The sequence below is a fragment of the Electrophorus electricus genome, chromosome 8, assembly GCF_041902795.1.
Source record: "Electrophorus electricus isolate QZ-2024a chromosome 8, ASM4190279v1, whole genome shotgun sequence".
NCBI classification, from domain to species: Eukaryota; Metazoa; Chordata; class Actinopteri; order Gymnotiformes; family Gymnotidae; genus Electrophorus; species Electrophorus electricus.
Genome location: NC_137504.1, coordinates 28,387,501 through 28,415,000, shown reverse-complemented (window position 1 = coordinate 28,415,000; position 27,500 = coordinate 28,387,501). Strand labels below are relative to the sequence as shown.

Sequence of the window (27,500 nt, the reverse complement as noted above, 5' to 3'; positions counted from 1 at the left end):
ACACACACACACACACACACACACACACACACACACACACACACACTCACACACACACACACACTCACACACACACACACACACACACACACACACTCACACACACACACACACACACACACACACACACACACACACACACACTCACACTCACACACACACACACACACACACACACACACACACACATACTCACACACACACACACACACACACACAGTGTCTACCCGCAAGCAACCATCCTTCTCATTTACTGGTCTTAAGGGCCTCCACATCCTGCTGAGGGCATACTTATGTAAGCCTGCTAATCCTGTGTGTGGGAACACACTGACATTACAGTAACGACCAAGAATCTGGTAGTAAGCAGCAGCACTCGCCATAGAGAGAAAGCGAGTTAGTTGCATTGAAATTCCATTGAAGACTGGAGAAGCTCAAACCTATAGGACAGGAAAAGACCAGGACCTCCAAGCCTCCTATTGGCCCGCAGGCAGCCTATGGGAAAGGAGAAAACACTACAAAAACAAAAGAAGAAACTTTCACGCTCAATTTCACATAACATGTTTACAAGAAACTCAATAATAATAATAATAATAATAATAATATTAAGCACATGCACAAATAAAATAATTATTTCCATTTTGTTACCTATGTAAAAGCGTGTCAGCTACAACATTCTCTTTTTAACATCTTAACAAAGTCATAATAGTGCAGACAAGATACTGGTTGTGATTGTATCTGATCCAAAAAGGTTAGAGGTTGGTGATCTGTGTACACTGTAAGAGGTACGGGACGTAAACCCATGTACACTGCAACAAAACCTGAAGGGCCATAAAAACAAATCAGGGCTTCTTTTTCTGTGGTGAAATTGAAATGTTGATTAAACGTCCAAGAAAAAACAACACATTGGATGCTTAATTCCATAGTCCTCCTCCTCCTCCAACACTGCTCCATCTCCTACTGCTTCAACCACCAACCTAAAACACTGCTCCATCTCCCACTGCTTCAACCGCCAACCTAAAACACTACTCCATATCCCACTACTTCAACCTCCAACCTAAAACACTGCTCCATCTCCTACTGCTTCAGCCTCCAACCTAAAGCACTACTCCATTTCCCACTGCTTCAGCCTCCAACCTAAAGCACTACTCCATCTCCCACTGCTTCAGCCTCCAACCTAAAACACTGCTCCATTTCCCACTACTTCAACCACCAACCTAAAACACTGCTCCATCTCCTACTGCTTCAGCCTCCAACCTAAAGCACTTCTCCATTTCCCACTGCTTCAGCCTCCAACCTAAAACACTGCTCCATTTCCCACTACTTCAACCACCAACCTAAAACACTGCTCCATCTCCTACTGCTTCAACCACCAACCTAAAACACTGCTCCATCTCCTACTGCTTCAACCGCCAACCTAAAACACTGCTCCATCTCCTACTGCTTCAGCCTCCAACCTAAAACACTGCTCCATTTCCCACTACTTCAACCACCAACCTAAAACACTGCTCCATCTCCTACTGCTTCAACCGCCAACCTAAAACACTGCTCCATCTCCTACTGCTTCAGCCTCCAACCTAAAGCACTACTCCATTTCCCACTGCTTCAGCCTCCAACCTAAAACACTGCTCCATTTCCCACTGCTTCAACCACCAACCTAAAACACTGCTCCATCTCCTACTGCTTCAACCGCCAACTTAAAACACTGCTCCATCTCCTACTGCTTCAACCGCCAACCTAAAACACTGCTCCATCTCCTACTGCTTCAACCGCCAACCTAAAACACTGCTCCATCTCCTACTGCTTCAACCGCCAACCTAAAACACTGCTCCATCTCCTAATGCTTCAGCCTCCAACCTAAAACACTACTCCATCTCCCACTCCTGCAGCCTCCAACCTAAAACACTACTCCATCTCCCACTGCTTCAGCCTCCAACCTAAAACAATACACCATCTCCCACTGCTTCAGCCTCCAATCTAAAACAATACTCCATCTCCTACTGCTTCAACCGCCAACCTAAAACACTGCTCCATCTCCTACTGCTTCAACCGCCAACCTAAAACACTGCTCCATCTCCTACTGCTTCAACCGCCAACCTAAAACACTGTTCCATCTCCTACTGCTTCAACCGCCAACCTAAAACACTGCTCCATCTCCTACTGCTTCAACCGCCAACCTAAAACACTGCTCCTTCTCCTACTGCTTTAGCCGCCAACCTAAAACACTGCTCCAACTCCTATTGCTTCAACTGCCAACCTGAAACACTGCTCCTTCTCCTAATGCTTCAGCCTCCAACCTAAAACACTGCTCCATCTCCCACTACCTCAACCACCAACCTAAAACACTGCTCCATCTCCCACTGCTTCAGCCTCCAACCTAAAACACTGCTCCATCTCCTACTGCTTCAACTGCCAACCTGAAACACTGCTCCTTCTCCTAATGCTTCAGCCTCCAACCTAAAACACTACTCCAGCTCCCACTGCTTCAGCCTCCAACCTAAAACACTGCTCCATCTCCCACTGCTTCAGCCTCCAACCTAAAACACTGCTCCATCTCCTACTGCTTCAACTGCCAACCTGAAACACTGCTCCTTCTCCTAATGCTTCAGCCTCCAACCTAAAACACTGCTCCATCTCCCACTACCTCAACCACCAACCTAAAACACTGCTCCATCTCCTACTGCTTCAACCCCCAACCTAAATGGCTTGGAAAAGTCAAGAGCAGCAAGCTCTGAAGTTTCAACAAATGAAATAGCAAATCATTAACAAACTGTTAACATGCAATTAACAAATAACAACAGGTCTCTTCATATAAGAGATGTTTCATGGGGTTTTAATGCTCAAGTACAATGGTGGAAAATTTCCATCTGAGGTTTAGGTAGCTCAGTATATTAACAGAACAGATAATGAACCCACCACTTTAGTTTAAACTGGACAGAATCATAAAAGTCCCTGTGATCAAGCTGTCAAGATCCCTTAATCTGTTACACCGGCCAAAACCAGCCAGAACAGCACGTTACTTTAGTCTTATGTTTTGGGAGAATACCAGACTTTAATGCTTTCTGTCTTTTTTTCATTAAGAATGACAATTAAACTCAGTAAAATATGTAATGTAAGTTTTATTTCATATTACTCACCCCTTGTTTTGATTTTTGAAACCAGCAATTTAGTCAAGCATAACAGCCTGCATTATGAGTGCTAGTTTCTCCAGGGATACATTTTTAATTTGTTTTCAGGTCACTTGGTGTTTAAAAGAAAAATAAGTCTAAACCCACTGGCCGTTTTAGTATGGTATCATAATTAATTCAGTGAATGGTTTGTGTGCATTCTGTGGCAGTCTGACCTTGAACTATAAACAAGCCGTTAAGTTTTGATTCTAACTCAGCATTTATTATTTTCAGCAGCATATTTTAAGGTCATAGAATCAACCAAGTGAACCTCAAAGATGTTAGATGCACTAATATTCTAAAATGGGCAGTTAAAGGTATTAATATAGGAGGTCACTATATTAAAACATTTATAGATAAAGGGACGAATGAACTACAGGGACAATAAACTTTCACGAGCAGGTGCAAGTCTCCTGTGTGATCTGTTTAGAGTTGTGCTACACAGAAACAAAGAGGATGTACTCAGTGTAGTGCACAAACTGGAAGCACAGCCAACACAAATGCAGACACACACAGAGAACTGGAAAACACACAACGCTCAAGCCGTGGGCCATGCCGGAGCGCTAAGGTCAGTGTTTGTGGTTGCCCTGCACCTCAGGGAGGTCCTGTCCACGCCAGACCACCAGCAGCTCGGTCAGCCTCGTCCTGATTTAACCTTCAGCATCCCTGTCAAGTGAAGAGAGTGTATAAGATAAAGGCTCATGTACACGGGCGACATCATGGTGTTTGAACTACTAGTGAGAAATGCTTTACAACAACAATCACTTGATTTGCTTTAGATCTCATCTAGGTCACATTTAAGAATTGCATTTGTTGTTATTTCAGGGTAGAGGTATAATTTCCGCATGTTTTATAGCACACATAAAACTGTCGACACTCTGCTAGTAACAGGCTGTCTTAACGCTGTGTGCTTGGATCTGGCATGTCCACCATGCATTTGACTTTTTCTTTCCTCTGTGGAAAAGAGCCCTTCTGAGAAGGTAAGACGCTTCCGTTTAATGACTGACTTCAGCTGGACTCACTGAATGTTAATGAGTTCGCGGGTTAACTGCAGTGCATGTTTTGGACGGAGGTCTGGGATTTGAAATGGTGGCATCCGAAAAGGTTTCGTTCCAAAAGAGTTGAGTTTGGTAGAGAGAGAGAGAGAGAGAGAGAGAGAGAGAGAGAGAGAGAGAGAGAGAAGAAGAAAAGAAACCGAGGTAAAAGAAGAGCACCGCGTGCTATTGTGGAGAGAGCGGCACAAAAGTGCTTGGGATGAAGAGTAAGCGGACACCATGGAGTGCGGCTGCAAAAAGCGACTACATCACAGAGATATCCGTGTGAGACAGGCGTGGCGCTGGGACTCGTAGGGTGACCAGCACAGACCAGCCGGCCTCGCCCACTCCCACACTAATGTTGCTAAAAGAAATTGCTGTCTTTGACAGTAAGTGATATCCACATCACTGAGAGAGAAAAACATTTTACAGCCAGCCATTTTGCAACTAAATAGGCATGATGTTAAATAGCTCAGAGAAGCAAATGGCAGTTACCTACTTTACCTGTGACCTCGGTTTTACCTGTGACCTCGGTTTTACCTATGACCTCGGTTTTAACTGTGACCTCGGTTTTACCTGTGACCACGGTTTTACCTGTGACCTAGGTTTTAACTGTGACCACGGTTTTACCTGTGACCTCGGTTTTAACTGTGACCTAGGTTTTACCTGTGACCACGGTTTTACCTATGACCTCGGTTTTAACTGTGACCACGGTTTTACCTGTGACCACGGTTTGACCTATGACCTCGGTTTTAACTGTGACCTCGGTTTTAACTGTGACCTAGGTTTTACCTGTGACCACGGTTTTACCTGTGACCACGATTTTACCTATGACCTCGGTTTTAACTGTGACCTCGGTTTTACCTGTGACCTAGGTTTTACCTGTGACCACGGTTTTACCTGTGACCACGATTTTACCTATGACCTCGGTTTTAACTGTGACCACGGTTTTACCCGTGACCTTGCTTTCCCAAGCCGATGATGACTGTTAGCGAGAAAGATTGCAGTAAACGTCTAGCGCCATAACCGTGATGCTTTGAAAGCCAATTTGAACATTTCTGATATGAGCCACCGGATTCTGTGGAGATGAAGGTGCCCACGAGACACTTTTTGTTAGTTGCAACGCATGTGTGACAATGATGCTTAAGTAGAAATTTTTGTTCTGCCGTTTTGTGTGTAAAGCTGCGGTTTAGCAATGCCAGGGCAGAGGTTCAACAGCAAAGGTGCTCTCTCTCTCTCTCTCTCTCTCTCACACACACACACACACATACGGACACACGCACACATGCACACACCCCAAGGTGCACTGTTGGAAGGGCATGTGTCAGCCTCTATTTTTATTGAAGTTGAGCAGAAATCCCACTCGGGCAGACGGGCACCTAATACACACTGTGTGTCCCATACTGGTTCAAGGTCATCGTCATAGAAACCACCAGCATAAACAGCACTTATCCCTCATGTTCCCACTGTCTGAAAATGAAACCCTGAAGGAGAAAAAGGGAGTATAGCAGCTGCTTTATATGTCAATGTTTCCCAGTGCCAGTGCATGTGCACGGACACAGGTAAACGGAAGAACACCAGGCATCTGTTAAAAAAAAAACCTCATTGTTGTTGATCTTGTGGGCCTGGTGATATGGTGGAACTAACACATCACAGAGTAGCCAGCGTGGCATCCCTTCACCGGCTGTTAGAGATAAGAGGGGTTTGTTGCCCTGACGGCAAAGGTCTTCACTTTGCTCCCTCCTGTTTTCCTGCAATTTGTATTGAGCTTTGGTGTAAAGTTTGCAGCTAACCAATGCATGAAACAGAGAAGCAAAGCGACAGAACTTTTCTGAAAGAGAAACTTCCAGCCTTCTTTCCAGGCGCTCCTTTCCGGAGTGATGGTGTAGGGTCACACTGACTTTGTAGGGCACTGCTCATTTAAAAGTCAAATTTTTTTTTTTTCATGAGGGGCCCAGGAACTCCCACAGAGTCCCCTCTGTGTTAATAAAACGGACTCCCTGACACACCCCTTAAGAGACACGGAATGTCGAACATTCAGTGTGCACAAGCTTTGGATAAGGTAAATGTAAACCATGTTGGTGGTGTTTATCATCTAGTGTTTTTTCCTTGACTATTTGTGTGTGAGTGTGCAGGAGAGGCCAACAGGCATGCAAACACATACACCAATATGTTTGGTTAAAATGAACTTAAAAGCTAAACGAGAGAGAGAGATAGAGAGAAAGAGAGAGATGCAGGAATGAAAGACAGAGAGAGAGACAAAGAGACAGACACAGAGAGAGAGAGACGGAGACAGAGAGACACAAGGGGGAGATTATCAGCTTCTTTAATGAAGAAGTCTGTCCAGCTTTTCTGTCCATCGTTACCAACACTTTGGGCTGTTGTAAGAGCTGGGCTTTGTGGTCTCGTTTTGGTAAAAACAAGTTTCTCTGTCCATCCCAGTTTGTTACACATAATGCATCTTAATGTAACTTGATGTAAAAGAGTGGTGTGAAAAATGTCTAATGGTGAAGTTCTGCTTCTGTCTGGTTCTGAGGTTCTGGTTCTTTATAACACTGCAGCTTTAGCTGTAGCCTCTCATGCCTTGACTTGCTTCTTGTTTATTTGTGGAAGCTGTCCCGGGAAATGCTATCAGTGTGTATTGACCTTTCTGAGTACATAGAGGGTCACTCTGTGTGTGTGTGTGTGTGACCATTTATTTTACATACAGAAAATGAATACTTTTATGCATGTTTATAAAAAAGTTCATTAACCTTACTTATTTCCATGTGTTTGCACTGGTGGACCTGTTAAAAAGAGCAAGCTATAAACTTTTCACCTTTTTAATCGAGTGTTTTTGCCATAGATTCATGTTTTGTGTGTGCAAAATAACACTGACAGTTGGGGTTGTCCCTGCTGTTTTCGCTGAGAACATACATACCTGAACTGCATCCTTAATAAACCCAAATTACTTCTAGTAAATGAGTCACTGAAGCATGAGAAGATTTGGATAGTGTCTGTCGTTTCCCTATTCCAGATAGGAGCTGATACATCCTATTAAATAGAAATGATTACAATGAACATTACACTGAAATTTTAATGTTTGTCATAAACATTCTCCTCTTGGATCCTAGATCTCTTTAAATAAAGCATTTGCAGAAGCCTTATAAATAAGAATAATTACTATAAAATCAGAAAAAGAATCCATCAAATTGTCTTCATTAATGTCAACACAGTGTTCTTGTGGTATCTAATCAGCAGGACACAGTTTTTGCCTTGGAGGCCACGTGACGTCTTTCTCTCCCCCGTGGCAAAGGATAGCCGTAGTGATCCTGCCAACCTGACGTTCTCCGTTGGAGAACAAACGTGCCCTTTGTTAACCTTCACCATGGCTTCATTCCTGGCCGCTGCCCTTCCCAGCAGTGAGTCACGACATCCGAGCGACCCTTGGGAATGAGCGTCACCCTGCCAGAACTCCGCTTCCACCTGCACATACCCTTTTCGGATGTGGTTTGGACACAAAGTCGTGGCACGTCATGTGAAGGACGTCATGTTGGAACGCTAATCCCTTAGCGGGCATGAACGAACGGGCCCGACTATGGCCGCGGACCGAGTGGCCCAACACGGTGGGCATTGGCTTTGGCCATTTAGGCACAAGGAATAAACATGTACCTTTACCCCACGTGGGTGGCGTGGGAAACGACCTGCTACCCTTATCCTCTCTCACATCTCCAGTTCTACTCCCACAGGGAGAGGAAGCGAAGTCCTGGAGCACTTATTCTGCGCCGAGTGTGCGCTGTACCAGAGAAACATCGATGGGTTCGCTGTTGTCACTGTTTTATTTCAGTCGTGCACCTGACGTGCTTGTGCCGAACTAAACTGCTTGTAAACACAGGCGGATCAACACAAAGAAAAGATGAACGCTCCACACACTGGTCACGCTGGCTAACACAGAAGTAATCCAGCTGACCAAAAAAAAAGAGCTGAACCTATTATGCATTAAATACCCCAGTGAGATACAGTAGACAGCTATTTAAAATGTATATATAATGCTGTCTCTTTGAGTTTTTTCACAAATATATATTTAACAAAATATACCAGATCAGGTAGGCACAATATTTCAGATCATTGGCTGGACACAGAACAATGGGCGGGGCTTCTGCCTGACTGGAACTGTTGCGTATTGGAGTACCCAGGAAAGGCAAATTGCACCGTGGCTTTGACGCTTTGCCTTGCCGGTCTGTAGCCTCACCATCAGGACCTATTGCACCATGCTGCTGTACTGACTCGTCTTTTAAAAAGTGAAACTAATGTTTTCTGTGCAGATCTGGAACACAACATCCTGGGCAAAACATTAACTTGCACAAGGAAAGGTTCAGCATAGTGGAAACTTTTTAAAAGCAGACGTTCTGTGCGCAAAGCTCCATCATGGTAGATGTTAAGGAGACCAGTCTTCTTCTTCCATCTTCCCATGGTGGTTCTTATTGTGGCCTCAAGAATTCCAGCCAGCTTCAACTTTAAAGCCAGCTGCTTTCTTAAAAACATATCAGGCCAGTGTTATCAATTGCTTTGTTTTTGCAGTAGTTCCAGGTGGCAGTGGTTTAGTCTGTATCCGTTTCAGATAAAATGTACAAACAAGCATTATTCATTATCAGAATTCTTTATGCTTCCGCACACTAGACTGGCTCATAAATTCAGCAGCAAGAGATCATGTTGCAAAAGACAGTGTATCCTCACACACACCTTTGCGTTTAGACCTTGTCAGGATGTAGGGCTTAAACATGCCACTTAGTGCGTACATGTGACTACCTCGCCCTAAAGTTAAGGCTAACCTTAACCTTGATAACCCGAAACAAATGATTTTTCTTTTCAGTTGAAAAAACAAAAAAACAAAACAAAAAGTAGTGTTTGTAAAATAATAGTAATAAAAAAAAAACATTTACATTTTGTTTTTGCAGAAAAAAAAGTTGCCATAGCAACTTAATAACTTAATCACCTCATTCAACATAAACTTTAAAGACTGATGGGCACGTGTATTTGTGTGTGTCTGCACGTCTTTTTCGTGAGCGCATATGTGATAAGGGTCCCCTTAATAGCAGCTCTTTCCCATATTATAATGCAAACTAATGCATTGTGTCATCAACAGTGTTAGTATTCCATCCATGTACAGGTAGGTGCAACATACGAGACAAAACAAGGGGCCATGTGCACATCACTAGACATGGTACAAGTACAGAAAACCAAATGAAAGCGTTATTTACAAGCCTAGACCTAGTGCAGCTAGACAAGCTCAGTGCAGTACGTGCAAGAAATACTGTAACTATACAAGTCAGAGAAAAAGTAAGTTGGTGTGCAGTTGTATGTGAACCGACAGTGCAGATTGCACATGAACAGTAAGCAATAATTGCATAATGCATTTGCCGTGTAAACCATCGCAACTAGCAGCATAAGAGTGTAACAGCAATAGCATGAATAGTCACTGTCTAGTAGCAGTCCTCCTGTGTGCTGGAGTCCTTAAGGATGGAGTGTTTGCAGTAGGTGCTGTTTCCCCAGACCGGGGCAGGGTCTAGAATACAAAGGACCTTGCGGTTTAAAAAAAGGATAAAAGGATTGGTGGCCTCATTCGCAAAGCTCCGCGCGCAGCGTTTCACTCTGGCCAAGGTTGGACGCTGCAGCACGCTGGGTTAAGAGAGATCGTAGAAGAAGCATATTTACAGGATCATATAAGGGTAAAAAAACTCAAGCCTGCGGTTTCTGGATTACCGGTGCGGGAGATGAACGTCCCGGCATCATGTGGACACATGGGATTATCCCTAATTACGGTCACATGTCTTTTGCTGGATCCCAGGTGTGCCTGACCTTTAGTTTGCCTTTCCTCTGTGTAGCCAAGTGAATAATATGCGGAATATATAAAAAAGGATTTTCACATAAAACGTTATGTTGAATGTATATATAAAGTCCATGTTAAGTTTTAGAGAAACCAAACAAACTTTAGAGAAAAGACTGTTTTGGTGAAATGGTGAAGGGAGGAAAATGAAAACACTGAAGGAAGGAAGGGAAGAATTATTTTAAATGCAGTGCGGTAATGACAGTAACTGAAATGCTTGAATGACATTTCTGAAACTACACTGACTTGGTAACACAAGCCACACACACACACACACACACACCCACATACACACACACACAAGCTTGCATATACCTTGTATGCTATTAACTCTGCCTCTCTCTCTCTCTCTCTCTCTCTCTCTCTCACACACACAGACACACGCTCTCTCTCTCTCTCTCTCTCACACACCCACACGGTCTCTCTCTCTCTCTCTCTCTCTCACACACACACACGGTCTCTCTCTCTCTCTCTCACACACACACGGTCTCTCTCTCTCACACACATTCCCTCTCTCTCTCTCTCTCACACACGCTCTCTCTCTCTCTCACACGCTCTCTCTCTCTCTCTCTCTCTCTCTCACACACACACGCTCTCTCTCTCTCTCACACACACACGCTCTCTCTCTCTCTCTCTCTCACACACACACGGTCTCTCTCTCTCTCACACACATTCTCTCTCTCTCTCTCTCACACACACACACGGTCTCTCTCTCTCTCTCTCTCACACACATTCTCTCTCTCTCTCTCTCTCTCTCTCTCACACACACACACGGTCTCTCTCTCTCTCACACACATTCTCTCTCTCTCTCTCTCTCACACACATTCTCTCTCTCTCTCTCTCACACACACACACGGTCTCTCTCTCTCTCACACACATTCTCTCTCTCTCTCTCTCTCTCTCACACACATTCTCTCTCTCTCTCTCTCTCTCTCACACACATTCTCTCTCTCTCTCTCTCACACACACACACGGTCTCTCTCTCTCACACACATTCTCTCTCTCTCTCACACACACACACACGGTCTCTCTCTCTCTCTCACACACATTCTCTCTCTCTCTCTCTCTCTCTCTGTCTCCCCCTCTCTCACAGCTTATAAAAGACAGACCAGCATTGTGCACCAAATCAGTGCTGTGCGCTTCCAAACGAGAGAGAGCAGCTCAGTTCAGGCCAGGGCATTGACTTCAGTGATGAATGCCCTTAGTATTCCAGTAGCAAAAGATTCATCTGCAGGATGAATTTGGTGGCTGTACAGAGACTCTTATGCCCAGACATCACAGGGTGAAATCTTTCATATAGGTGTGCGGGGACACTGAGATCCTGGAAACGCTGAGGTCTGCTCACTGAAATGCTCAAGATCCCACGCAAAGCCTTGCAGTGTCTGAACACCATTTATGAATAACTGCTTAAATGACTGGAGTTGATCCACATGAACTAGGTGTAATACAGACCTGTGATTTTGTTAAACAGCACTAATTGTTCGGCTAAGTGAGTTAGGAGAGAGAGAGAGAGAGAGAGAGAGAGAGAGAGAGAGAGAGAGAGAGAGAGAGAGAGAGAGAGAGAGAGAGAGAGAGAGAGAGAGAGAGAGAGAGTATACAGTGGTAACTTATGCACAGGTGTGAGCAATAAACTCATCACACTCACCCATGTAAAGCCAAAAATGAGTGCAAGATTGATGTGTGCTAGCAAAATGATCATTTCACTTCCCTACTGGTTTCTTCATATTGCGTGGCATCAATTTAAACTTGTCCCAGATAATATCCAAAGCATCTGTATGACATTTGTAGGGATGGTAATTGGAGCTAGGCTATGACCGTACTTAAACTGAATCCCAGATGCCAACGGCACTTCAAGATCCCGAAACACTTGGATCTGCCGTGCTCACTGGACATCGATCCACTGAGATTTGTAAGAAATGACAAGCCTCAGTCCCACCTGCATCTGTTTAGTCTAGCGTGATAAAACACTAAGTTCCTGGGGCCCAGCTCAGTGGAGAGGCTGTAATAGATCATTCTGTAATATAGCTGACACAGTCATTACCTGCATTTACCACAGTGCTGTGAAATAGCTCTAAAACATTTTGTTGCTGATGAAGTTGCATAAACCGTCTGATTATGTTCACTGTCGTTCGGCCGATCTGAACCGACCCAGTCCACTTCGACCCAGTCCAATCCGTTTAGAACGATTATATGCTGCTCTGGATTTTAGATTGTCACTAAAACCTGGAGTTTCCACCCAGAACTGGGCCACTTTTTGGCCGCGACACAACAGAGAAACTACAGCGTTAGCTAAATCTCAGTGACTTCTACGGTGGTACAGTCTGTCCTCCAACAAGTAGGAAATTTAGGCAGTTAAGAGTCGGAGGGCTTTTCCATATTGATAAAGTGAAAAACGTAATTTATTTATTGATTATGTTTTTTATTTAATTGCCTTGTTCCACTATCCTATTTTGTCCTGTAGTATGAGTTCAAGGCCAAGAGTGTTAAGAAGAAGAAGGTCAGCATCGTGGTCTCGGTGGACGGCATGAAAGTGATCCTGCGCAAGAAGCAGAAGGTGTGACATTTGACCTTTTGACCTACCTTTTCATGGGCCTACTGTAAAATAAAGAAGCAATGGATCCCAGCGCCCTAACCCTAACCCATGATGACAGCCTTGGCTCGTTTCTCGGTAACAGTGTATGAGGTCATTGCTGACATATTGCAATTGAAGGACCAAAAATGTTTTGTTCACAGAGGAAAGAGTGGACATGGGATGAAAGTAAAATGCTGGTGATGCAGGACCCCATCTACAGGTGAGTCACTTCCTGTTCAACTTCAGCTCTCTATTAGTTATGCATCAGTCTAATGTTAGAAGGCTATACTTGTCCAAAGCCGACATTGCTGCCTTACCCATGATTCTAAAGACAAGCAAATGTGAAGCGCCACTAAAATGTCTTTGTTAACAAATATATATTTTGTTTTTCATCTAGGTGTTGAGCGCATGTACATCTCAGTGTTGGGGCTTTTTCAATGCACCTAAAATTGCTGGGGGGGATGTAGGTGTACCAAACAAACATGAGAAAGACATCAGACTGAGATGCAAGTCAGTGTCAAAAACAGCTAAATGAATATCAGGTTGAATTATGAATAAGTCATTAAAGGTAATATATGTTTGTGGTATATTAATTGTAAGGATTTGGTATTTTCATATATGGAATACCACTATGAAATCTATAATTCATTTCAAATTTTGATTCATAACATTTTTTATACTACATATTGTTACAAATTGGCTTTACAGAAATCATATATACAGAGAATCCAGGTCCAGGCCTTTAAAAATAGCCTTAAGAAATGACTAACAAATATTTGATAGAGATAATCAGATTATTCAGTAGTTCTATTCTAGGTGCACATAGTAAATAACTAAACTCCATGGCACCCATGAGCAGTTTTTGATCTCTTCAGGAGAGTAGGTGGAACATGCAGTTGACTCAGATAGGTACAGCTGGAGGGTCCATGGTGGTCCGACAGGTGTGGAGGACAGACAAGCAGGAACTCTCCTTCAGGGTGGAGCTTGTATCAGCGTCAGAAGAGACACGGCAGGCAGAGAAGCAAAACCACTGAGATGGTTAGCACTGCTTGGAATGCACTGGACAGTTATATATGATTAATAGAGTGCGTCAGAGACTCTAGCAGGACGAGCTATAACATCTTAGCATAACATCAAAAAGGGAGATTCAGAAGGCAGTACAGCTATGAGGGCTCCCTGAGAGCTGAGAAGCCCTCTGATCCAACATTAACACTCTGAAAGAGCAGCGGAATGACAGCACCAACGTCTCAGTTTACCATAATTCTCCCTCTCTCGTTCTCGTAAGCACCCTAGATGCGACGTTCTGCACTAACTGAAAGCTGGTTTCGATTTGTACTAGAACATCCAGCTAGCAGGGTATTACAGCAGTCCAATGTTGACATAATAAATGTGGGCCCGGCATCATGTACAGATGTGCATATTGCAATATTTTGAAGATGAAAGAAGGCTTAGCAATAGTACCAATATCTTAGTAATTTTATCAATATGCACATCAAACAGGTCAGGACTGATTGTGATACCAAGGTTTTTTGCTGTTGTTCCAAGTTTTGTCTGAGCTTAGTAAGAGGATGTTAGTTGAAATCCACGCTTTTATGTATTTTTGTCAGTCCTCAGTCCTGTTAAATGGAAGTTGGTTGTTTGAATTATCTGATATATACAATTGTGTGTCATCAGCATAGCAGTGGAAACTACTGGCATATTTAGTAATATGTATAGTGTGAAAAGGAGCGGTCCAAGCACACAGCCTTGAGGGACTCCATATTTTACTTATAGGATACAAATATACAGTGAATCTATGGTTCTGTACAATAAGTGGACATCTAGCCGCAATGCACCATCTTTAGTATGCTCGCTTGAAGCCTGAACAGAAAGTAATTGCATTGAGCAGGAAGACAGAGAGTAATGTGTAGACATTTATGGGCCTATTAGTGTGCTGAAGAGAGCATTTCAATCGTCAGTCCTCTGCCAAATGGGGATATGCTACTTGAAATACCAAGGATCAATGTAGCCACTATGCTTTCTGGGGTATTTGTACGTAAAAATGGCCTTAGAGTGCAGGAACCAGGCAGGCAGAGAGCCTGAATGTAGTTATTGTACTTTTATGCTCTTACCATTTGTTCATTTAAAAACACAGCTAAGAGGTTTAGCTGGCACTTGCAAAAAATCTATGTGTATTATTAAATGAGCACGTTTTGATCTTTGAACAAATATTTTCAAAGACCCATAATGCCTTTGGCACAAAACAGTCTTCACATTCTTGCTTGCTCACGGCACCCCTATCTTTTCGCGCTCCCTCTCTTGCTCTACAGGATCTTTTATGTGTCCCATGACTCTCAGGATCTGAAGATTTTCAGCTACATTGCCAGAGATGGATCCAGCAACACCTTCAGATGCAACGTCTTCAAGTCCAAAAAGAAGGTAGATTGGCTTCCTAAACTCCCAAAGATGTCGGCTCATCTCTGACTTTCCGACTCTAATACCTCGGGACCGGTTGCGTTCCCTTTTGTTTCCACCGTCCATCTGAATCATCCGTTGTTTTGTTTTGTTTTACATTTCAGTGCATCTTCCTCTCTCTCCTTTGCATTCTTCCTCTCTCTATTAAGTTATGAGCGTTCATTCACAGAGCTGCATTCGCATAGCTGTTATGTCTGCAGCGGCCGCAGCGATGCGAGCCCAGGCTTGTAGCGGTCGGTAGCACTGCGGGGCCGGACCGTAGCCTGGTGCGGCAAATGAGCGTGCCGATGTGTTTTCAGAGCCAGGCCATGCGTATAGTGCGGACAGTGGGCCAGGCCTTCGAGGTGTGCCACAAGTCGAGCCTGCAACACGCCGGGCGGAGCGCCGAGGGCAAGCACGAGGGACCCGTGGCCCGCGTGAACCAAGAGTCAGACCAGGAGGATGCTAGTGAAGGTGAGCATGGAGCATGTCCCGCCTCGTCCCGCCTCGTCCCGCCGCTTGCCTGTGCCCTTTTACCGCATCGGGGCCACTGTGTCTGGCCATACTTTGATACAAATGCAAAAAGTATTTTTAGCACGAGTTTTCTTTTTGCACGGCTAAGTGCGACGAGGTTTTATAACCTTTGTCAGAAGTACAAACGTGCAAATAAATCATGTTCATTGATCTTCCAATAGGTGTTTTTCATGCCTTGGTTCTTCTGTAGATCAAATTAGTCCTCATGCTTTACTGCTCCTCATAGGCTGCCAGCTGCCTGGAGCTGGGCAGGATGATGTCACAGATAAGGGGGCGGGGTCACGCTCAGCTAGTGTGTGTGAGCAGGCCATGAATGCCATCCTTCAGAGCCTGTCACAACTCAGCATGGTCAAGCCAGCGCACACCCAGGTGAGGGTACCTATTAATCATTTATTACAGGTTATGTATAGGTTGTGCACTGGCGCAGGAGCGAGTGCGTGTTTGGCACCTGTAGCTGAGCAGTTACGGCGGGTGGTGCTGACAACACCAAGTTCATGGGTTCGATTCCCAGCAAGCACGCATGCTGTGGCTAAGAGCATCTGCCAAATCCTGTATGTTTTAATTACCAGGGTTAAGAGATATATGGTGACAAGTTCCATGACATTGTACCCAAAAATCTTGTCAGTTACACTTCATACCAGCCAAGTTAAAGACAAGGCTGCTATATCGCATAACCCTTTGCTTCAGTGGTAGCTTTTCCCCCCTCAGGCTACCTTTCTCTGTCCATGAAGCTTTCTTTCCCTTAAGCATATAAACAAGCACGCTGCTTTGCCTCACAATGGAGTGACATTTATGAACTTCGGGTCTGACTTCAGTTGAACTGGGCTTGTGCTCGCAGTTTCCTTGGAGCCATGGGAGTTTGGAGCGTCGTGGACTCCCACCAAGATTTGCGCAGGCGCTCGTGCGCTACGGGAGCTCCGTGCAGCTGGAGGCTTCTTTTCCTGACCTTGCCACAGACAGCCAGGCTTCCAGACCTGCTCGAGCAGAGCGAAGCAGTTGAGCATGCTCCTCTCCTGAGAGGCAACCGCTGGCTCAACAGTGGTGTTCGGGCTCTACGGCCCATGGCAGCGAACTCTTGCAGCTGTCCTGTTGTGGCCTGGCCTTGGAAACAGTTTACAGCAAGGAAAGACTGTGAAAATGGGCAGGTTAAATTATGGACTGATTTATTTGTAGAGGTTGTGAGCTTCAGGAGTTTGTGTGGCTAAAATAAACAATAACTAGAACTAAAAACAAGCAGATAACAGAATAACCTACTCTGACTGCCTAAACATATAAACAGAACAAAACCCCAGGAAGCAGAAGAAATGGCATCAACTCCTTATTTCACAACTATGACTAGACAAAAGATATATGCAACGCCAACCAGATCCAACCAGGGGTCAGTAATTATAAATGTAATACAAAGGCATGGTTGAAACAATACAGTCACAAATGGAAATCACAGTAACAAATTCTTAAGGTCTAAAGCCAAAACGAAATACAACAAAGCAAGAGATAAAAGCTCCCTCTCCAGTCCTATGCATGCTGGTCTTAAATGCTGGGACAAGTTGAGGCAACCAATCAGGATGAAGGTCGCGTCAAAGACGGACAGCCTGCACCTGGCGCCCCATGAACAGGAGTGGGAGGCAGGTCCCGGCAGAAGGAGAAAACAGAACGGACCCAGCAGTCCTGAAATAAGGCCCTTGAGCCTCGAAACCAGCACGGGTGACCCGGGCCCAGGGGCAGCTTCCGGATCGCAGCCACTTCTGGGTACTGCCTATCACTCGCATGACATCTGCAGCATAACATCGTGGTTTGCATCTGACATGCAACTAATAACCCCAAAACACACACACACACACCACCAGTTCTGACAGGTGACCTAGTGGTCCTGCTGGTGGCAGTCATGTGTGAGCTGTAGGGTTTCCACATGACCTCACAGCAGGGAAAGAGCCCCTTCTAGTGGATCACACGCACCTCCGCCAGACGAGACCATCATGGTGCGGGAACAAGCCCTTGTTGAGGCTTCTCGTTGTCCCCCGGACAGGAATGGACTAGAGCAACACGTCACGGAAGAAGCCGAACATTGCTGGCTGTGGAGCCAGGCTACCTGATCCTGGAGCCCGGAATGTTCTGCGGGCTTTTGGAGGCAAGCCATGCAGTGCTGGACTGGGCTGGGAGCTGCCACTCCAGAGAGATATGGGGGGGGGGGGGTCACAGAGAAAGAAACCAGATAGTAAGGGGGGTGTCAGAGAGAGAGCGAGTGAGAGGAAAGGAGGGTTTGGCTGTGATGCCACCGCTTGCTAAACAGGGACTTGTGTAGGGCAGTTCTGTAGACAGAATGTGGAGGGAAGACTAGACATGCCAAAAGGCAGGAAAGGGCCGGAGAAAGCTTAATGTTAATCCCACACACACACACACACACACATCATTCAGAGCAACTGAGTCATGGCTCATTGGAAATATGCTGTTCTGACATCACCCATTTTGTTCATCTTACAATGTCTGTCTTTAATGCTGGTCTGTTTGACTGACAACACTTCTCATACTTCATCTCTGCTTTATCATTTGAGTTGCTTTAAACTGGAGGGAACTGATTTAGTAATCTTTCAGCTCCCTCTAGTGGACACAGTCAGCTGTTGCAAATGAAAGAGGAGATGAGTGTCTGTGGTTTGTAAAGGTTACACTTTCACCCTGAGATAGGATTAATTTTTGTGACAGTATTAGGATCTGATGAGTCTAGTTTAAAATGGGCTTTAGTGTTTGGTGCTTTTTTGTTAAAGTTTCTAGATTGCATTATTGAAAGTAAGAAAATATCATGTGCCTAAATACAGCATGATGTTCCTCTACCCAGTGGCGGTTCTCGATCATTTGAACTGGAGACACAGGCTGGGACCAGTGGTTTTGTCAGTTGTAGTTCATGTACTAAGACCTTGAACTTTGACTCATACATTTTAGCAAATCAAAACTCTTTTTCTCAGAGCTGGCTATCGAATTGAGAATGTGTTGCATTACGATGTTAAATTCTTATATGCAAGACGCCTTATACACGTGACTTCGTAATGGAACACCTGCTCAGTATCAGTATTCTCAGTATCCATTGACACCTGGTCACTTCATGCATCTTGAGTATCAGGATAACTATCCAGATAGTTACTGAGCCTCCACCCGTCTCAGCTGCCGTGGCTACTCCCACCACCCCCTGATGCCCCCTGCTGTATCCCACCACACCTCCACCCCACCCAACTACTTCTCCATTGCCCTTGATGGAGGTTCTCTTGTGGGATGGGTCTCGGACACATGCGCACCATCAGGACAAGACTAGGACCTCTAGAAAGTTCTAGAAACTAGATATTAATAGCATTTTTTATTTATTTTTCTCTTAAAAATGTTATTATTGTGGTGAACGTTGTCGGCCAAAGGAGGATGTTGGCCCTTGGCTTGCTCACTGGGGGCTAATATTACCGTTGTGGGGCAGTGGTAGCTCAGTGGTTAAGGTGTTTGCCTTGTAATTGGAAGGTTGCTGGTTCAAGTTGCTACTATTGTACAAGTTGCTTTGGATAAAAGTGTCAGCTAATGTCCGTAAATGTGAGAATATGTGTTTAAAACAGGTTCACTCAGACCAGTTTAGGAGATGCTCTGAGATGCATGGTAGTGTAAATGTGTACATCTCTACACATTGAGAGCACATCATATTGCATGTGATCCATGACTGCAAGAAGGCTAATCACAGAGGCTGTACCTGATTGGTCCCTGGGTGAAACTAAATGCTTATTGGCTATTCTCATGCCTAATGTTATCTGTGGACTGTAGTGCCATTTGCTACAGCTGTGGGTCACTGTTGTATTATTTAGTCTAGCCAGTTGTTTTCTCATTAACATCAACTGATAGAGCTGGTGACTTCCTCTAAGTCTGAAGAAATGCATGATGCCATGCAAAATTTCAAATTTGATGCAGAAATCTTCTTTTGCATAGCAGGAAAATTCAGAAAACAGTAAATGTATAAGCAGTTGATTGTTGTGTATATGCATATGAGCTGATTTGCATATTATATGCCAGATGGCAATAAGACATTAAAGTGACTACCCAGAGACGCTTGTAAGTGCATGTGGGTAATGTCTTATCAGGATGCAGTTCACATGCCAGTCTCATGAAAGAGCCAGGGCTAAATGGGCTATATGGCTTCGACTAGAATACCTCTTTTTATTTTGGTGTGCCTCTTTGTTACTGGGTGAGGTGAGGCCAAGTTTGCTGTCACAGGGGCTGGGACAGGTGGGAAGACACTGGGCAGTAATCACAGCGAGACCGGCGTTTTCATCATTAATCACAGCGAGACCGGTGTTTTCATCATTAGTCACAACGAGACTGGTGTTTTCATCATTAATCACAGTGAGACCGGTGTTTTCATCATTAGTCACAACGAGACCGGTGTTTTCATCATTAGTCACAACAAGACCGGTGTTTTCATCATTAATCACAGCGAGACCGGCGTTTTCATCATTAGTCACAACGAGACCGGTGTTTTCATCATTAATCACAGCGAGACCGGCGTTTTCATCATTAATCACAGCGAGACCGGCGTTTTCATCATTAATCACAGCGAGACCGGCGTTTTCATCATTAGTCACAACAAGACCGGTGTTTTCATCATTAATCACAGCGAGACCGGTGTTTTCATCATTAATCACAGCGAGACCGGCGTTTTCATCATTAGTCACAGCGAGACCAGCGTTTTCATCATTAATCACAGCGAGACCGGCGTTTTCATCATTAATCACAGCGAGACCGGCGTTTTCATCATTAATCACAGCGAGACCGGCGTTTTCATCATTAGTCACAGCGAGACCGGCGTTTTCATCATTAATCACAGCGAGACCGGCGTTTTCATCATTAGTCACAGCGAGACCGGCGTTTTCATCATTAGTCACAACAAGACCGGCGTTTTCATCATTAATCACAGCGAGACCGGCGTTTTCATCATTAGTCACAGCGAGACTGGTGTTTTCATCATTAATCACAGTGAGACCGGCGTTTTCATCATTAGTCACAACAAGACCGGCGTTTTCATCATTAGTCACAACAAGACCGGTGTTTTCATCATTAATCACAGCGAGACCGGCGTTTTCATCATTAGTCACAACGAGACCGGCGTTTTCATCATGAATCACAGTGAGACCAGTAATCTTTGGGACACTGATGCTTTCATTCTTCTATCATCCCTCAGCACACAAGAACGTAGGTCACAGTGCAGACAGTCATCAGGGTAAGTGGTCCCACTTTGGGAAAGTAGAGAGATGTGGTTAATAAAGCATCTCTAACTCTTGAACACTAGGATATCCTGGCCTGAAGAATTTATACTGTTTTAAAACATGTTGAATGTCCATTATTAAGTTCGCGTGGATTTAAACGAGAAAGTCTGTTGTTTTGAATAGTGCACTGCTTTGCTGTTAAGAGGCTTCAAGGTTTTGAATAAACTCTGAAACATAAAACTGTTTGTGCTCGTTCCTCATTACAGGCCCAGTCTGAGGAATAGAAGGGAGGGCTGAAATGGGACAGCCTGAATTGCACTGGGTGGGTGAGCTAAGCTGTAGTCGTGCTGGTTTTGCTTCCGGAATGATTAGCAAGTTTTTCCCAGATTTGTAAACACGTGTTGTCTGCACTAGCACATGGCCAGCAGTGATGGACTGATGGGTGTTTGAGCATTGTTTTGATATGTGGTATTTAGCTTCTCGAGCCTATACTACAAGACACAAGCGAGAAAAAACGCAGGTGATGTGCCGGTCCCCAGTGAGTTATTATAGCCTCATCCTTGAGCAGAGAAAATGAGTTTCTCCTGGTGTGTGTGTGTGAGAGAGAGAGAGAGAGAGAGAGAGAGAGAGAGAGAGAGAGAGAGAGAGAGAGAGAGAGAGAGAGAGAGAGAGAGAGAGAGAGAGAGAGAGAGAGAGAGAGAGAGAGAGAGAGAGAGAGAGAGAGAGAGAGAGAGAGAGAGAGAGATTTTAATGAACTCTTTAAAGGTGCGTGGGAGAGAAATCTCATGTTTAAATAGCATGAAGAGAAACTAATACGCTTTCTCAGAAGTAGGAGTTTTAAAGGATCCTGGCTGTTTGATGTCCTTATATGGCTGTTTGTTTTTACAGTGGCATGGAAACTGTTGACAATTTTTCCATGATGGTTTCTACTTATATTATTCTGTTATTCTGCATCTTGTGCTTGCTCTTCACCTGTTTCAAATGCTGCTTTATCTGTGACTGTTTAGCGCTGTAACAGTTTAAAGATGGAAGTACATTCACTGCCTTGGGCCTTACATGAACTGTTCAAACAAAGTGGCAAATCAAAATGTTCAAAAATATAATATACAATATTATTGTGCTCTGTCAAAAAATAACAGCAGCATCAAATTATGTCATGTGGCTTTTAAGTCAACTAGAACTCTTCCTTGTACAAGTATTTAGTAAAATGACAATAAAAAATTTCTTCAAGACCTTAATGTGGCATATAAGTCAAGTTTCAAGTTTGGTATCAAGTTTGGTTTATTTGTCACATACATAGTCATACACAATATAAGTCACAGTGAAATGGTTGTCTAAACAGTTCCACACTGTACAATAAACAGACAGTGCCCAACAAAAGCATTTTACACAAGAACTATGCATACTGCAATTCTTACGTTAGTTCTCGCAAACATTTAATGACAATGTGATGTTTGCAGGGTTTAAGCAGGATGCTTAAACGAGGCACGTTGACACAGACGTTTATTTCGACACTTAACAGGATGTAGCACGCAGGCTATGACTTCAAACACCGACAACTCAACGATAAGACACGAGACGTATATACACGCGTGACAATTACACACAACAAGCATCAGGTGAACGACACGAGAGGGCGTGGCAATACAGACAAACACACACCTCTACACGGAGACATTTGACGGGGGGAGGGGCCGTACTGTGACAGACAATCAATGTGGCCTAGTTCTGTTATCACTTTGGTAAGCCACTTTTTAAATTTACTTTTACTGCTGTAAAAATCCACACATCCTAGTTTGGTGTCTTATCAGATTATCAGATCTTTTCCTATTCTTTTTAGACATAAAAACTGTTCATGTGTTCTAGGGGTCATCACAGGTGGTTAACATAACACTTGGTTATGTCTTCACACACAAAGCTTCATGGCTGTTCCTTCATTCATGTGCAAATCTGTTGTTCCTTGTAGTTCCTCATTGGGTCCCTGTGCCATCCCCATGATCCCTGTGCCATCCCCATGATCCCTGTGCCATCCCCATGATCCCTGTGCCATCCCCATGATCCCTGTGCCATCCCCGTGGTCCCTGTACCATCCCCGTGATCCCTGTGCCATCCCCGTGATCCCTGTCCCAGCTCCATGGTTCCTGTGCCATCCCCGTGGTCCCTGTGCCATCCCCGTGATCCCTGTCCCAGCTCCATGGTTCCTGTGCCATCCCCGTGGTCCCTGTGCCATCCCCGTGGTCCCTGTGCCATCCCCGTGATCCCTGTGCCAGCTCCATGGTTCCTGTGCCATTCCTGTGATCCCTGTGCCATCTCCGTGGTCCCTGTGCTCTGCAAGCCTCAGTATTCCCCCAGCACCAGACTCAACTCATCACTATATTCTCAAGCCCTTGGCCAGCTGAGCAAGGCTGGGAAACTACAATAACGGGAAACTGCCACCTCAGTCCTACACCGAATGTTTATCTACACCCAGAACTTGTTTATCATGTCAGTGATGTGAAGGCGCAGCACAACCTGTTCAGTTTATTCTAGTTGGGCGAGAGTTTGGATCCCTTACCTCTTACTGTGACTAGCAAATATTTAACAAAGCATTTCCTGTTTCAAATGACTCATCTCATGTATGGAGCTTTTCAGTGGCATCTATCATGGCAACATATTCACTGGCAGACCATTCATAAGTAGGAACACTTATTCCTCAAGCAGTTTGCCTCTTCAGCAGTTCTTACAAACACGTATCCAGACTAACTGATGTATTAGTCAGTATGACAGTACATGTGCTCTGCGGGGCAAACCCATGACCTTGACGTTACTGGTGCCATGGGTTTTGGGCTGTACAAGGTGAGCTATGTGGAACTGCTATTTAGCTGTCGACTTCCGGTAAGTGGCAAAGCAAGATGGCTGGTTAGGCTTGGAGCTTTCAGTGGTCAGAGTAAATGATCGCCCCTGTCTCGGAAATAAAAACATCCAAATGTTGCATTCCACTACAATATGACTGCATGGCTGAAAACACAAAGCAAAAGGCTGCAAGAAGAGCATTTTCCATGTGTCATTCTGCACACAACTGCGCTTTCCATCATGGCCACTCCCATATACCTCTTTAGGGGCGCTTGCGCTGGGATTCACCACCCAGCCCCTGCGTTGGTGATGTCCCATCCCCATAGTCTGGGATGAAGGTGGAACCAGTTCCAGCCCCTGCGATGGCGGTGCCTCCTTAGCAGGTTTTCATGTTTCCAGACTTATCTCTTCAGCGGACTGCCCAACTCGACAAGCTGAGACAAACTCATCTGTGTTCATGTGTGTGAACAGAATGCTGACAAACATGGAACATGGCATCAGCTGTGTGCGCCTTCATAGACACCACACCGTCTGGTCAACGTGGGGTTTGCTGGATCTCTAGCCTTTTCTTTTGCTAGTTTCTTCTAAATAAACCAAACTTTAGTTTTGTTAGAGAGTTTAGTTTAGTTTCTTGTTTTGTTAGAAACGCTGTCCAACGTGTGAATACACCTCCACTTGTTATGGTTGAAGCACGATTACTCTCATGGGACCTGGATACAGTGTTTCCAGAATTTTCTGGATTAGATTTAGTCTGTGATGGGAACTGCAGGGGAGGGGAGTTAATTTCATTAATTTACTATAATAATAATGTAATATAATTTTTAACAAATTATACATTGCTGTTGACGAGGTCTTCTCTTTCATATCTCTATTCATTACTAATGTTACAGCTATCTCAAGCCAGGATACAGCAATGTGTTAAGATAAGACTAACTTATCAGTTAACTTGAATGCACTTTTGGACAAATTTGCCCAGAGCTGTTAGTAATTCGTGATCTTGGGATTGGTTCTGCTTGCATCTTTTCTACTGTGCTTCCTCGGCGCGTTGATTGCTTGGATATGACGTATGCATGGTGAGGCTACTCACATATGGTTCTACTGCCTGTGTGTTAGTGGAGGAGGGCCAATGGCTGAGCAAATCAGTGTCTGGGGAACACTGGGATATGTAGAAGGAGTGTAGAAACACTGGCGATGAAACTAAGTTTGGCTGCAAATTACTGCATGCTTGCTTGATCGATTGATTGATTTATTTAACAAATTAAGGGATCATGCTCTCATTGCAGCTCCGGGGATACTTTTCCCATTTTCTGGGAAGTGTTCAGATGTGCAGCAGCAGTCTGGTCTGTGATGTACCTTGATTCCACCCGCTGGTAACAGCAATCGATCCACCATCTCTTCCCATTCCCCGCCTGTTGTAGGACTCGGAGAGTGTCTCTCTCCCCACTCTATCTCCCAGAAGCCCCTGCTCTCCGTCTCTCACGCCATTGGCTGCTCACCACCACCTGCAGTTACTCCAGCAACAGTTACTCCAGCAACAACAGCAGGCCCAAGTCGCCGTGGCGCAGGTATGGCACACGCGGCCCCGTGCACCTCTCTCTCTCCCACGCGCGTTTTATTATATACACTGCTTGCTTCCATTTCTGCTCTTTTTCACTTTGCACTGAGCTGCTTTTCTAAAATCCAAGAGCGTGGCGGTTGTGCGCTGCCGTTGGGAACAGGTAGCGAAAATGAAGGACTGCTCAGTGAAGCCTCGGCACAGTGCACCACTTCGCTTCAGCCATCTTCTCGCTCAGCGCGTCTGCGCCGTCTTGAGCGCACCGGAAATCACTCCTGCCAGACATTCAGAAACTGGGCTTTCTACACACACAATTACACACACACACAAAGATGCAAATGTCATGACCCACTAGGATGCAATAAAAAGTGGGGTTTTTTTGTTCTGATTGAAAAAGTGTATTTCCTGCAGTCCATTTTAAGAGAATCAAATCATAAGAATCCATTTTAAGAGGATCAAATCACTGGTCTGTGTAAAGGAGGTGATCGTGTCCCTGCCGCAGGTGCAGCTCCTGCAGGATCAGCTGGCAGCAGAGACCGCGGCTCGAATGGAGGCCCAGGCCCGGTCTCACCAGCTGCTGCTGCAGAACCGAGACCTGCTGCAGCACGTCGCGCTGCTCGTGAAACACGTCGGGGAGCTGGAGGCAAGAGTCAACAGCACCGCACACTGTAAGAAGAGGACAGACACACGCCCGCACACATGCCTGCACACACGCCCGCACACACACACACACACACACACGCACACACACACACACATGCCCGCACACACGCCCACATGCGCACACACACACACGCACGCACACACATGCACGCACACAAACACACACATATGCACATGCACACACATATACACACGCACACACACACATATGCACATGCACACACATATGCACATGCACACACACACACACACATGTGCGCACGCACACAAATATGCACACGCGCACACACACACACACATTTTACTATCTTGTATTTATTTTTAGGAACAAGAAACAGGATGAAACAAGAACAATATGCAAACAAAAACAAACAGGGTGTTTCATAATTATCATACATCAGATAAACAGTAAAGAGACAGTAAAGAATCAGCAGGCATCTGGCAGCCCACTCCAAAGACCAGTCACCCAGGACATAATGTAGAGACAGCACATTAAACTCAAGCATTAACATCTTCGTCAGAGACACAGGTGAGAAGACAAAAATAAATGCATCATAAATGGATAGACAGACAGAGAGACAATCAAGGGTGGTGAGGTGCTAATTTGCCAAAAACACTCATTCAGTCCCGTAACGATTCATTGGTCCTTCAGAGCTACTACAATCCGAAGAAACAACAGCATTTCAAACCCAGCATGGTTTCACCCAGACTGGCTGTTAATCTCTCTGTTAATGGTAGGACTCCTGTATTGGCCCTGGGCTGTTTGTAACTGTCACCCATCCCTTAAAAACACATTCTTTCAAGAAGCAGTGAATTTGCACATGACTAGAACTGTCTCCCTCTCATGGCAGTGTATTTGCTGAGCACATTCTGGAAAAAAGACCCTTAATCTTTACTGAACCTTGTATCATTCATTTCGCTTTGGACAGAAGGAATTATGAAGTATAATTTATGATGTGTTTTATACTGGTATTCTCGTAGGTTATTGCACGTATATAAAGTTTCTTTGAAATAATTGCTTCCTGCCAGTCATCATCAATGTATTTATGATCAAAATCCATTTTCCACTGAGAGAAACCAGCGAATGCCATTAATGTCAGTAGGTACTTGGGCCAGATTCTGAAGGTGTCATTCATAAGGACTCTACAAATATCATACACACTTCTCTGTGTTAATTTCTAAACTAAAAGCTGCATCTTCTGTTTAAAAGTCTCGTAGAAGGTCCTGGTGAGAGACATTTCCTTGGTTCCCTATTGTGGCAGGTCTATGCTCTAAGACATGCACATTTTCCACTAGGTATTCAAAAGATTCTGTGGGGCTCCTGCAGACAGGATGTCTTCTCGCAGTTTTTTTGTTTGACTGTGCACCATCTGTCCATCACAACGACGTCCTCCGCTGACCCCTTTTGTTGACGGGTTATGATCCCCTTTGGATGTTTTTCCTCAGTCATGTTCTCTGTTTACGCAACACTGTTGCACAAGAAAACAAGGTCGGCAGTTTATAAAACACTGTCCCTGGCTAGTCTGGCACTGGTGCGTGTCACAGTCAAAACCACATTTGGATCGCTCCATTTTCCCCGTTCTGTAGTGGATTCATACTGAAACTGATCCATGGAAAAC

General features: G+C 44.6%; 1 protein-coding gene across 1 annotated transcript in view; it reads left to right on the top strand.

Moving 5' to 3' along the window:
* si:dkey-34e4.1 (carboxyl-terminal PDZ ligand of neuronal nitric oxide synthase protein) overlaps positions 1-27,500 on the top strand; it is a 55,580-nt gene that overhangs the window by 13,293 nt on the left and 14,787 nt on the right. The window contains exons 3-9 of the mRNA XM_027004263.3: positions 12,526-12,618; positions 12,798-12,856; positions 14,946-15,054; positions 15,390-15,543; positions 15,830-15,972; positions 25,082-25,228; positions 25,721-25,886. Coding sequence (XP_026860064.2) covers positions 12,526-12,618; positions 12,798-12,856; positions 14,946-15,054; positions 15,390-15,543; positions 15,830-15,972; positions 25,082-25,228; positions 25,721-25,886 — 871 coding nt within the window. The remainder of the gene's footprint in view (positions 1-12,525; positions 12,619-12,797; positions 12,857-14,945; positions 15,055-15,389; positions 15,544-15,829; positions 15,973-25,081; positions 25,229-25,720; positions 25,887-27,500) is intronic.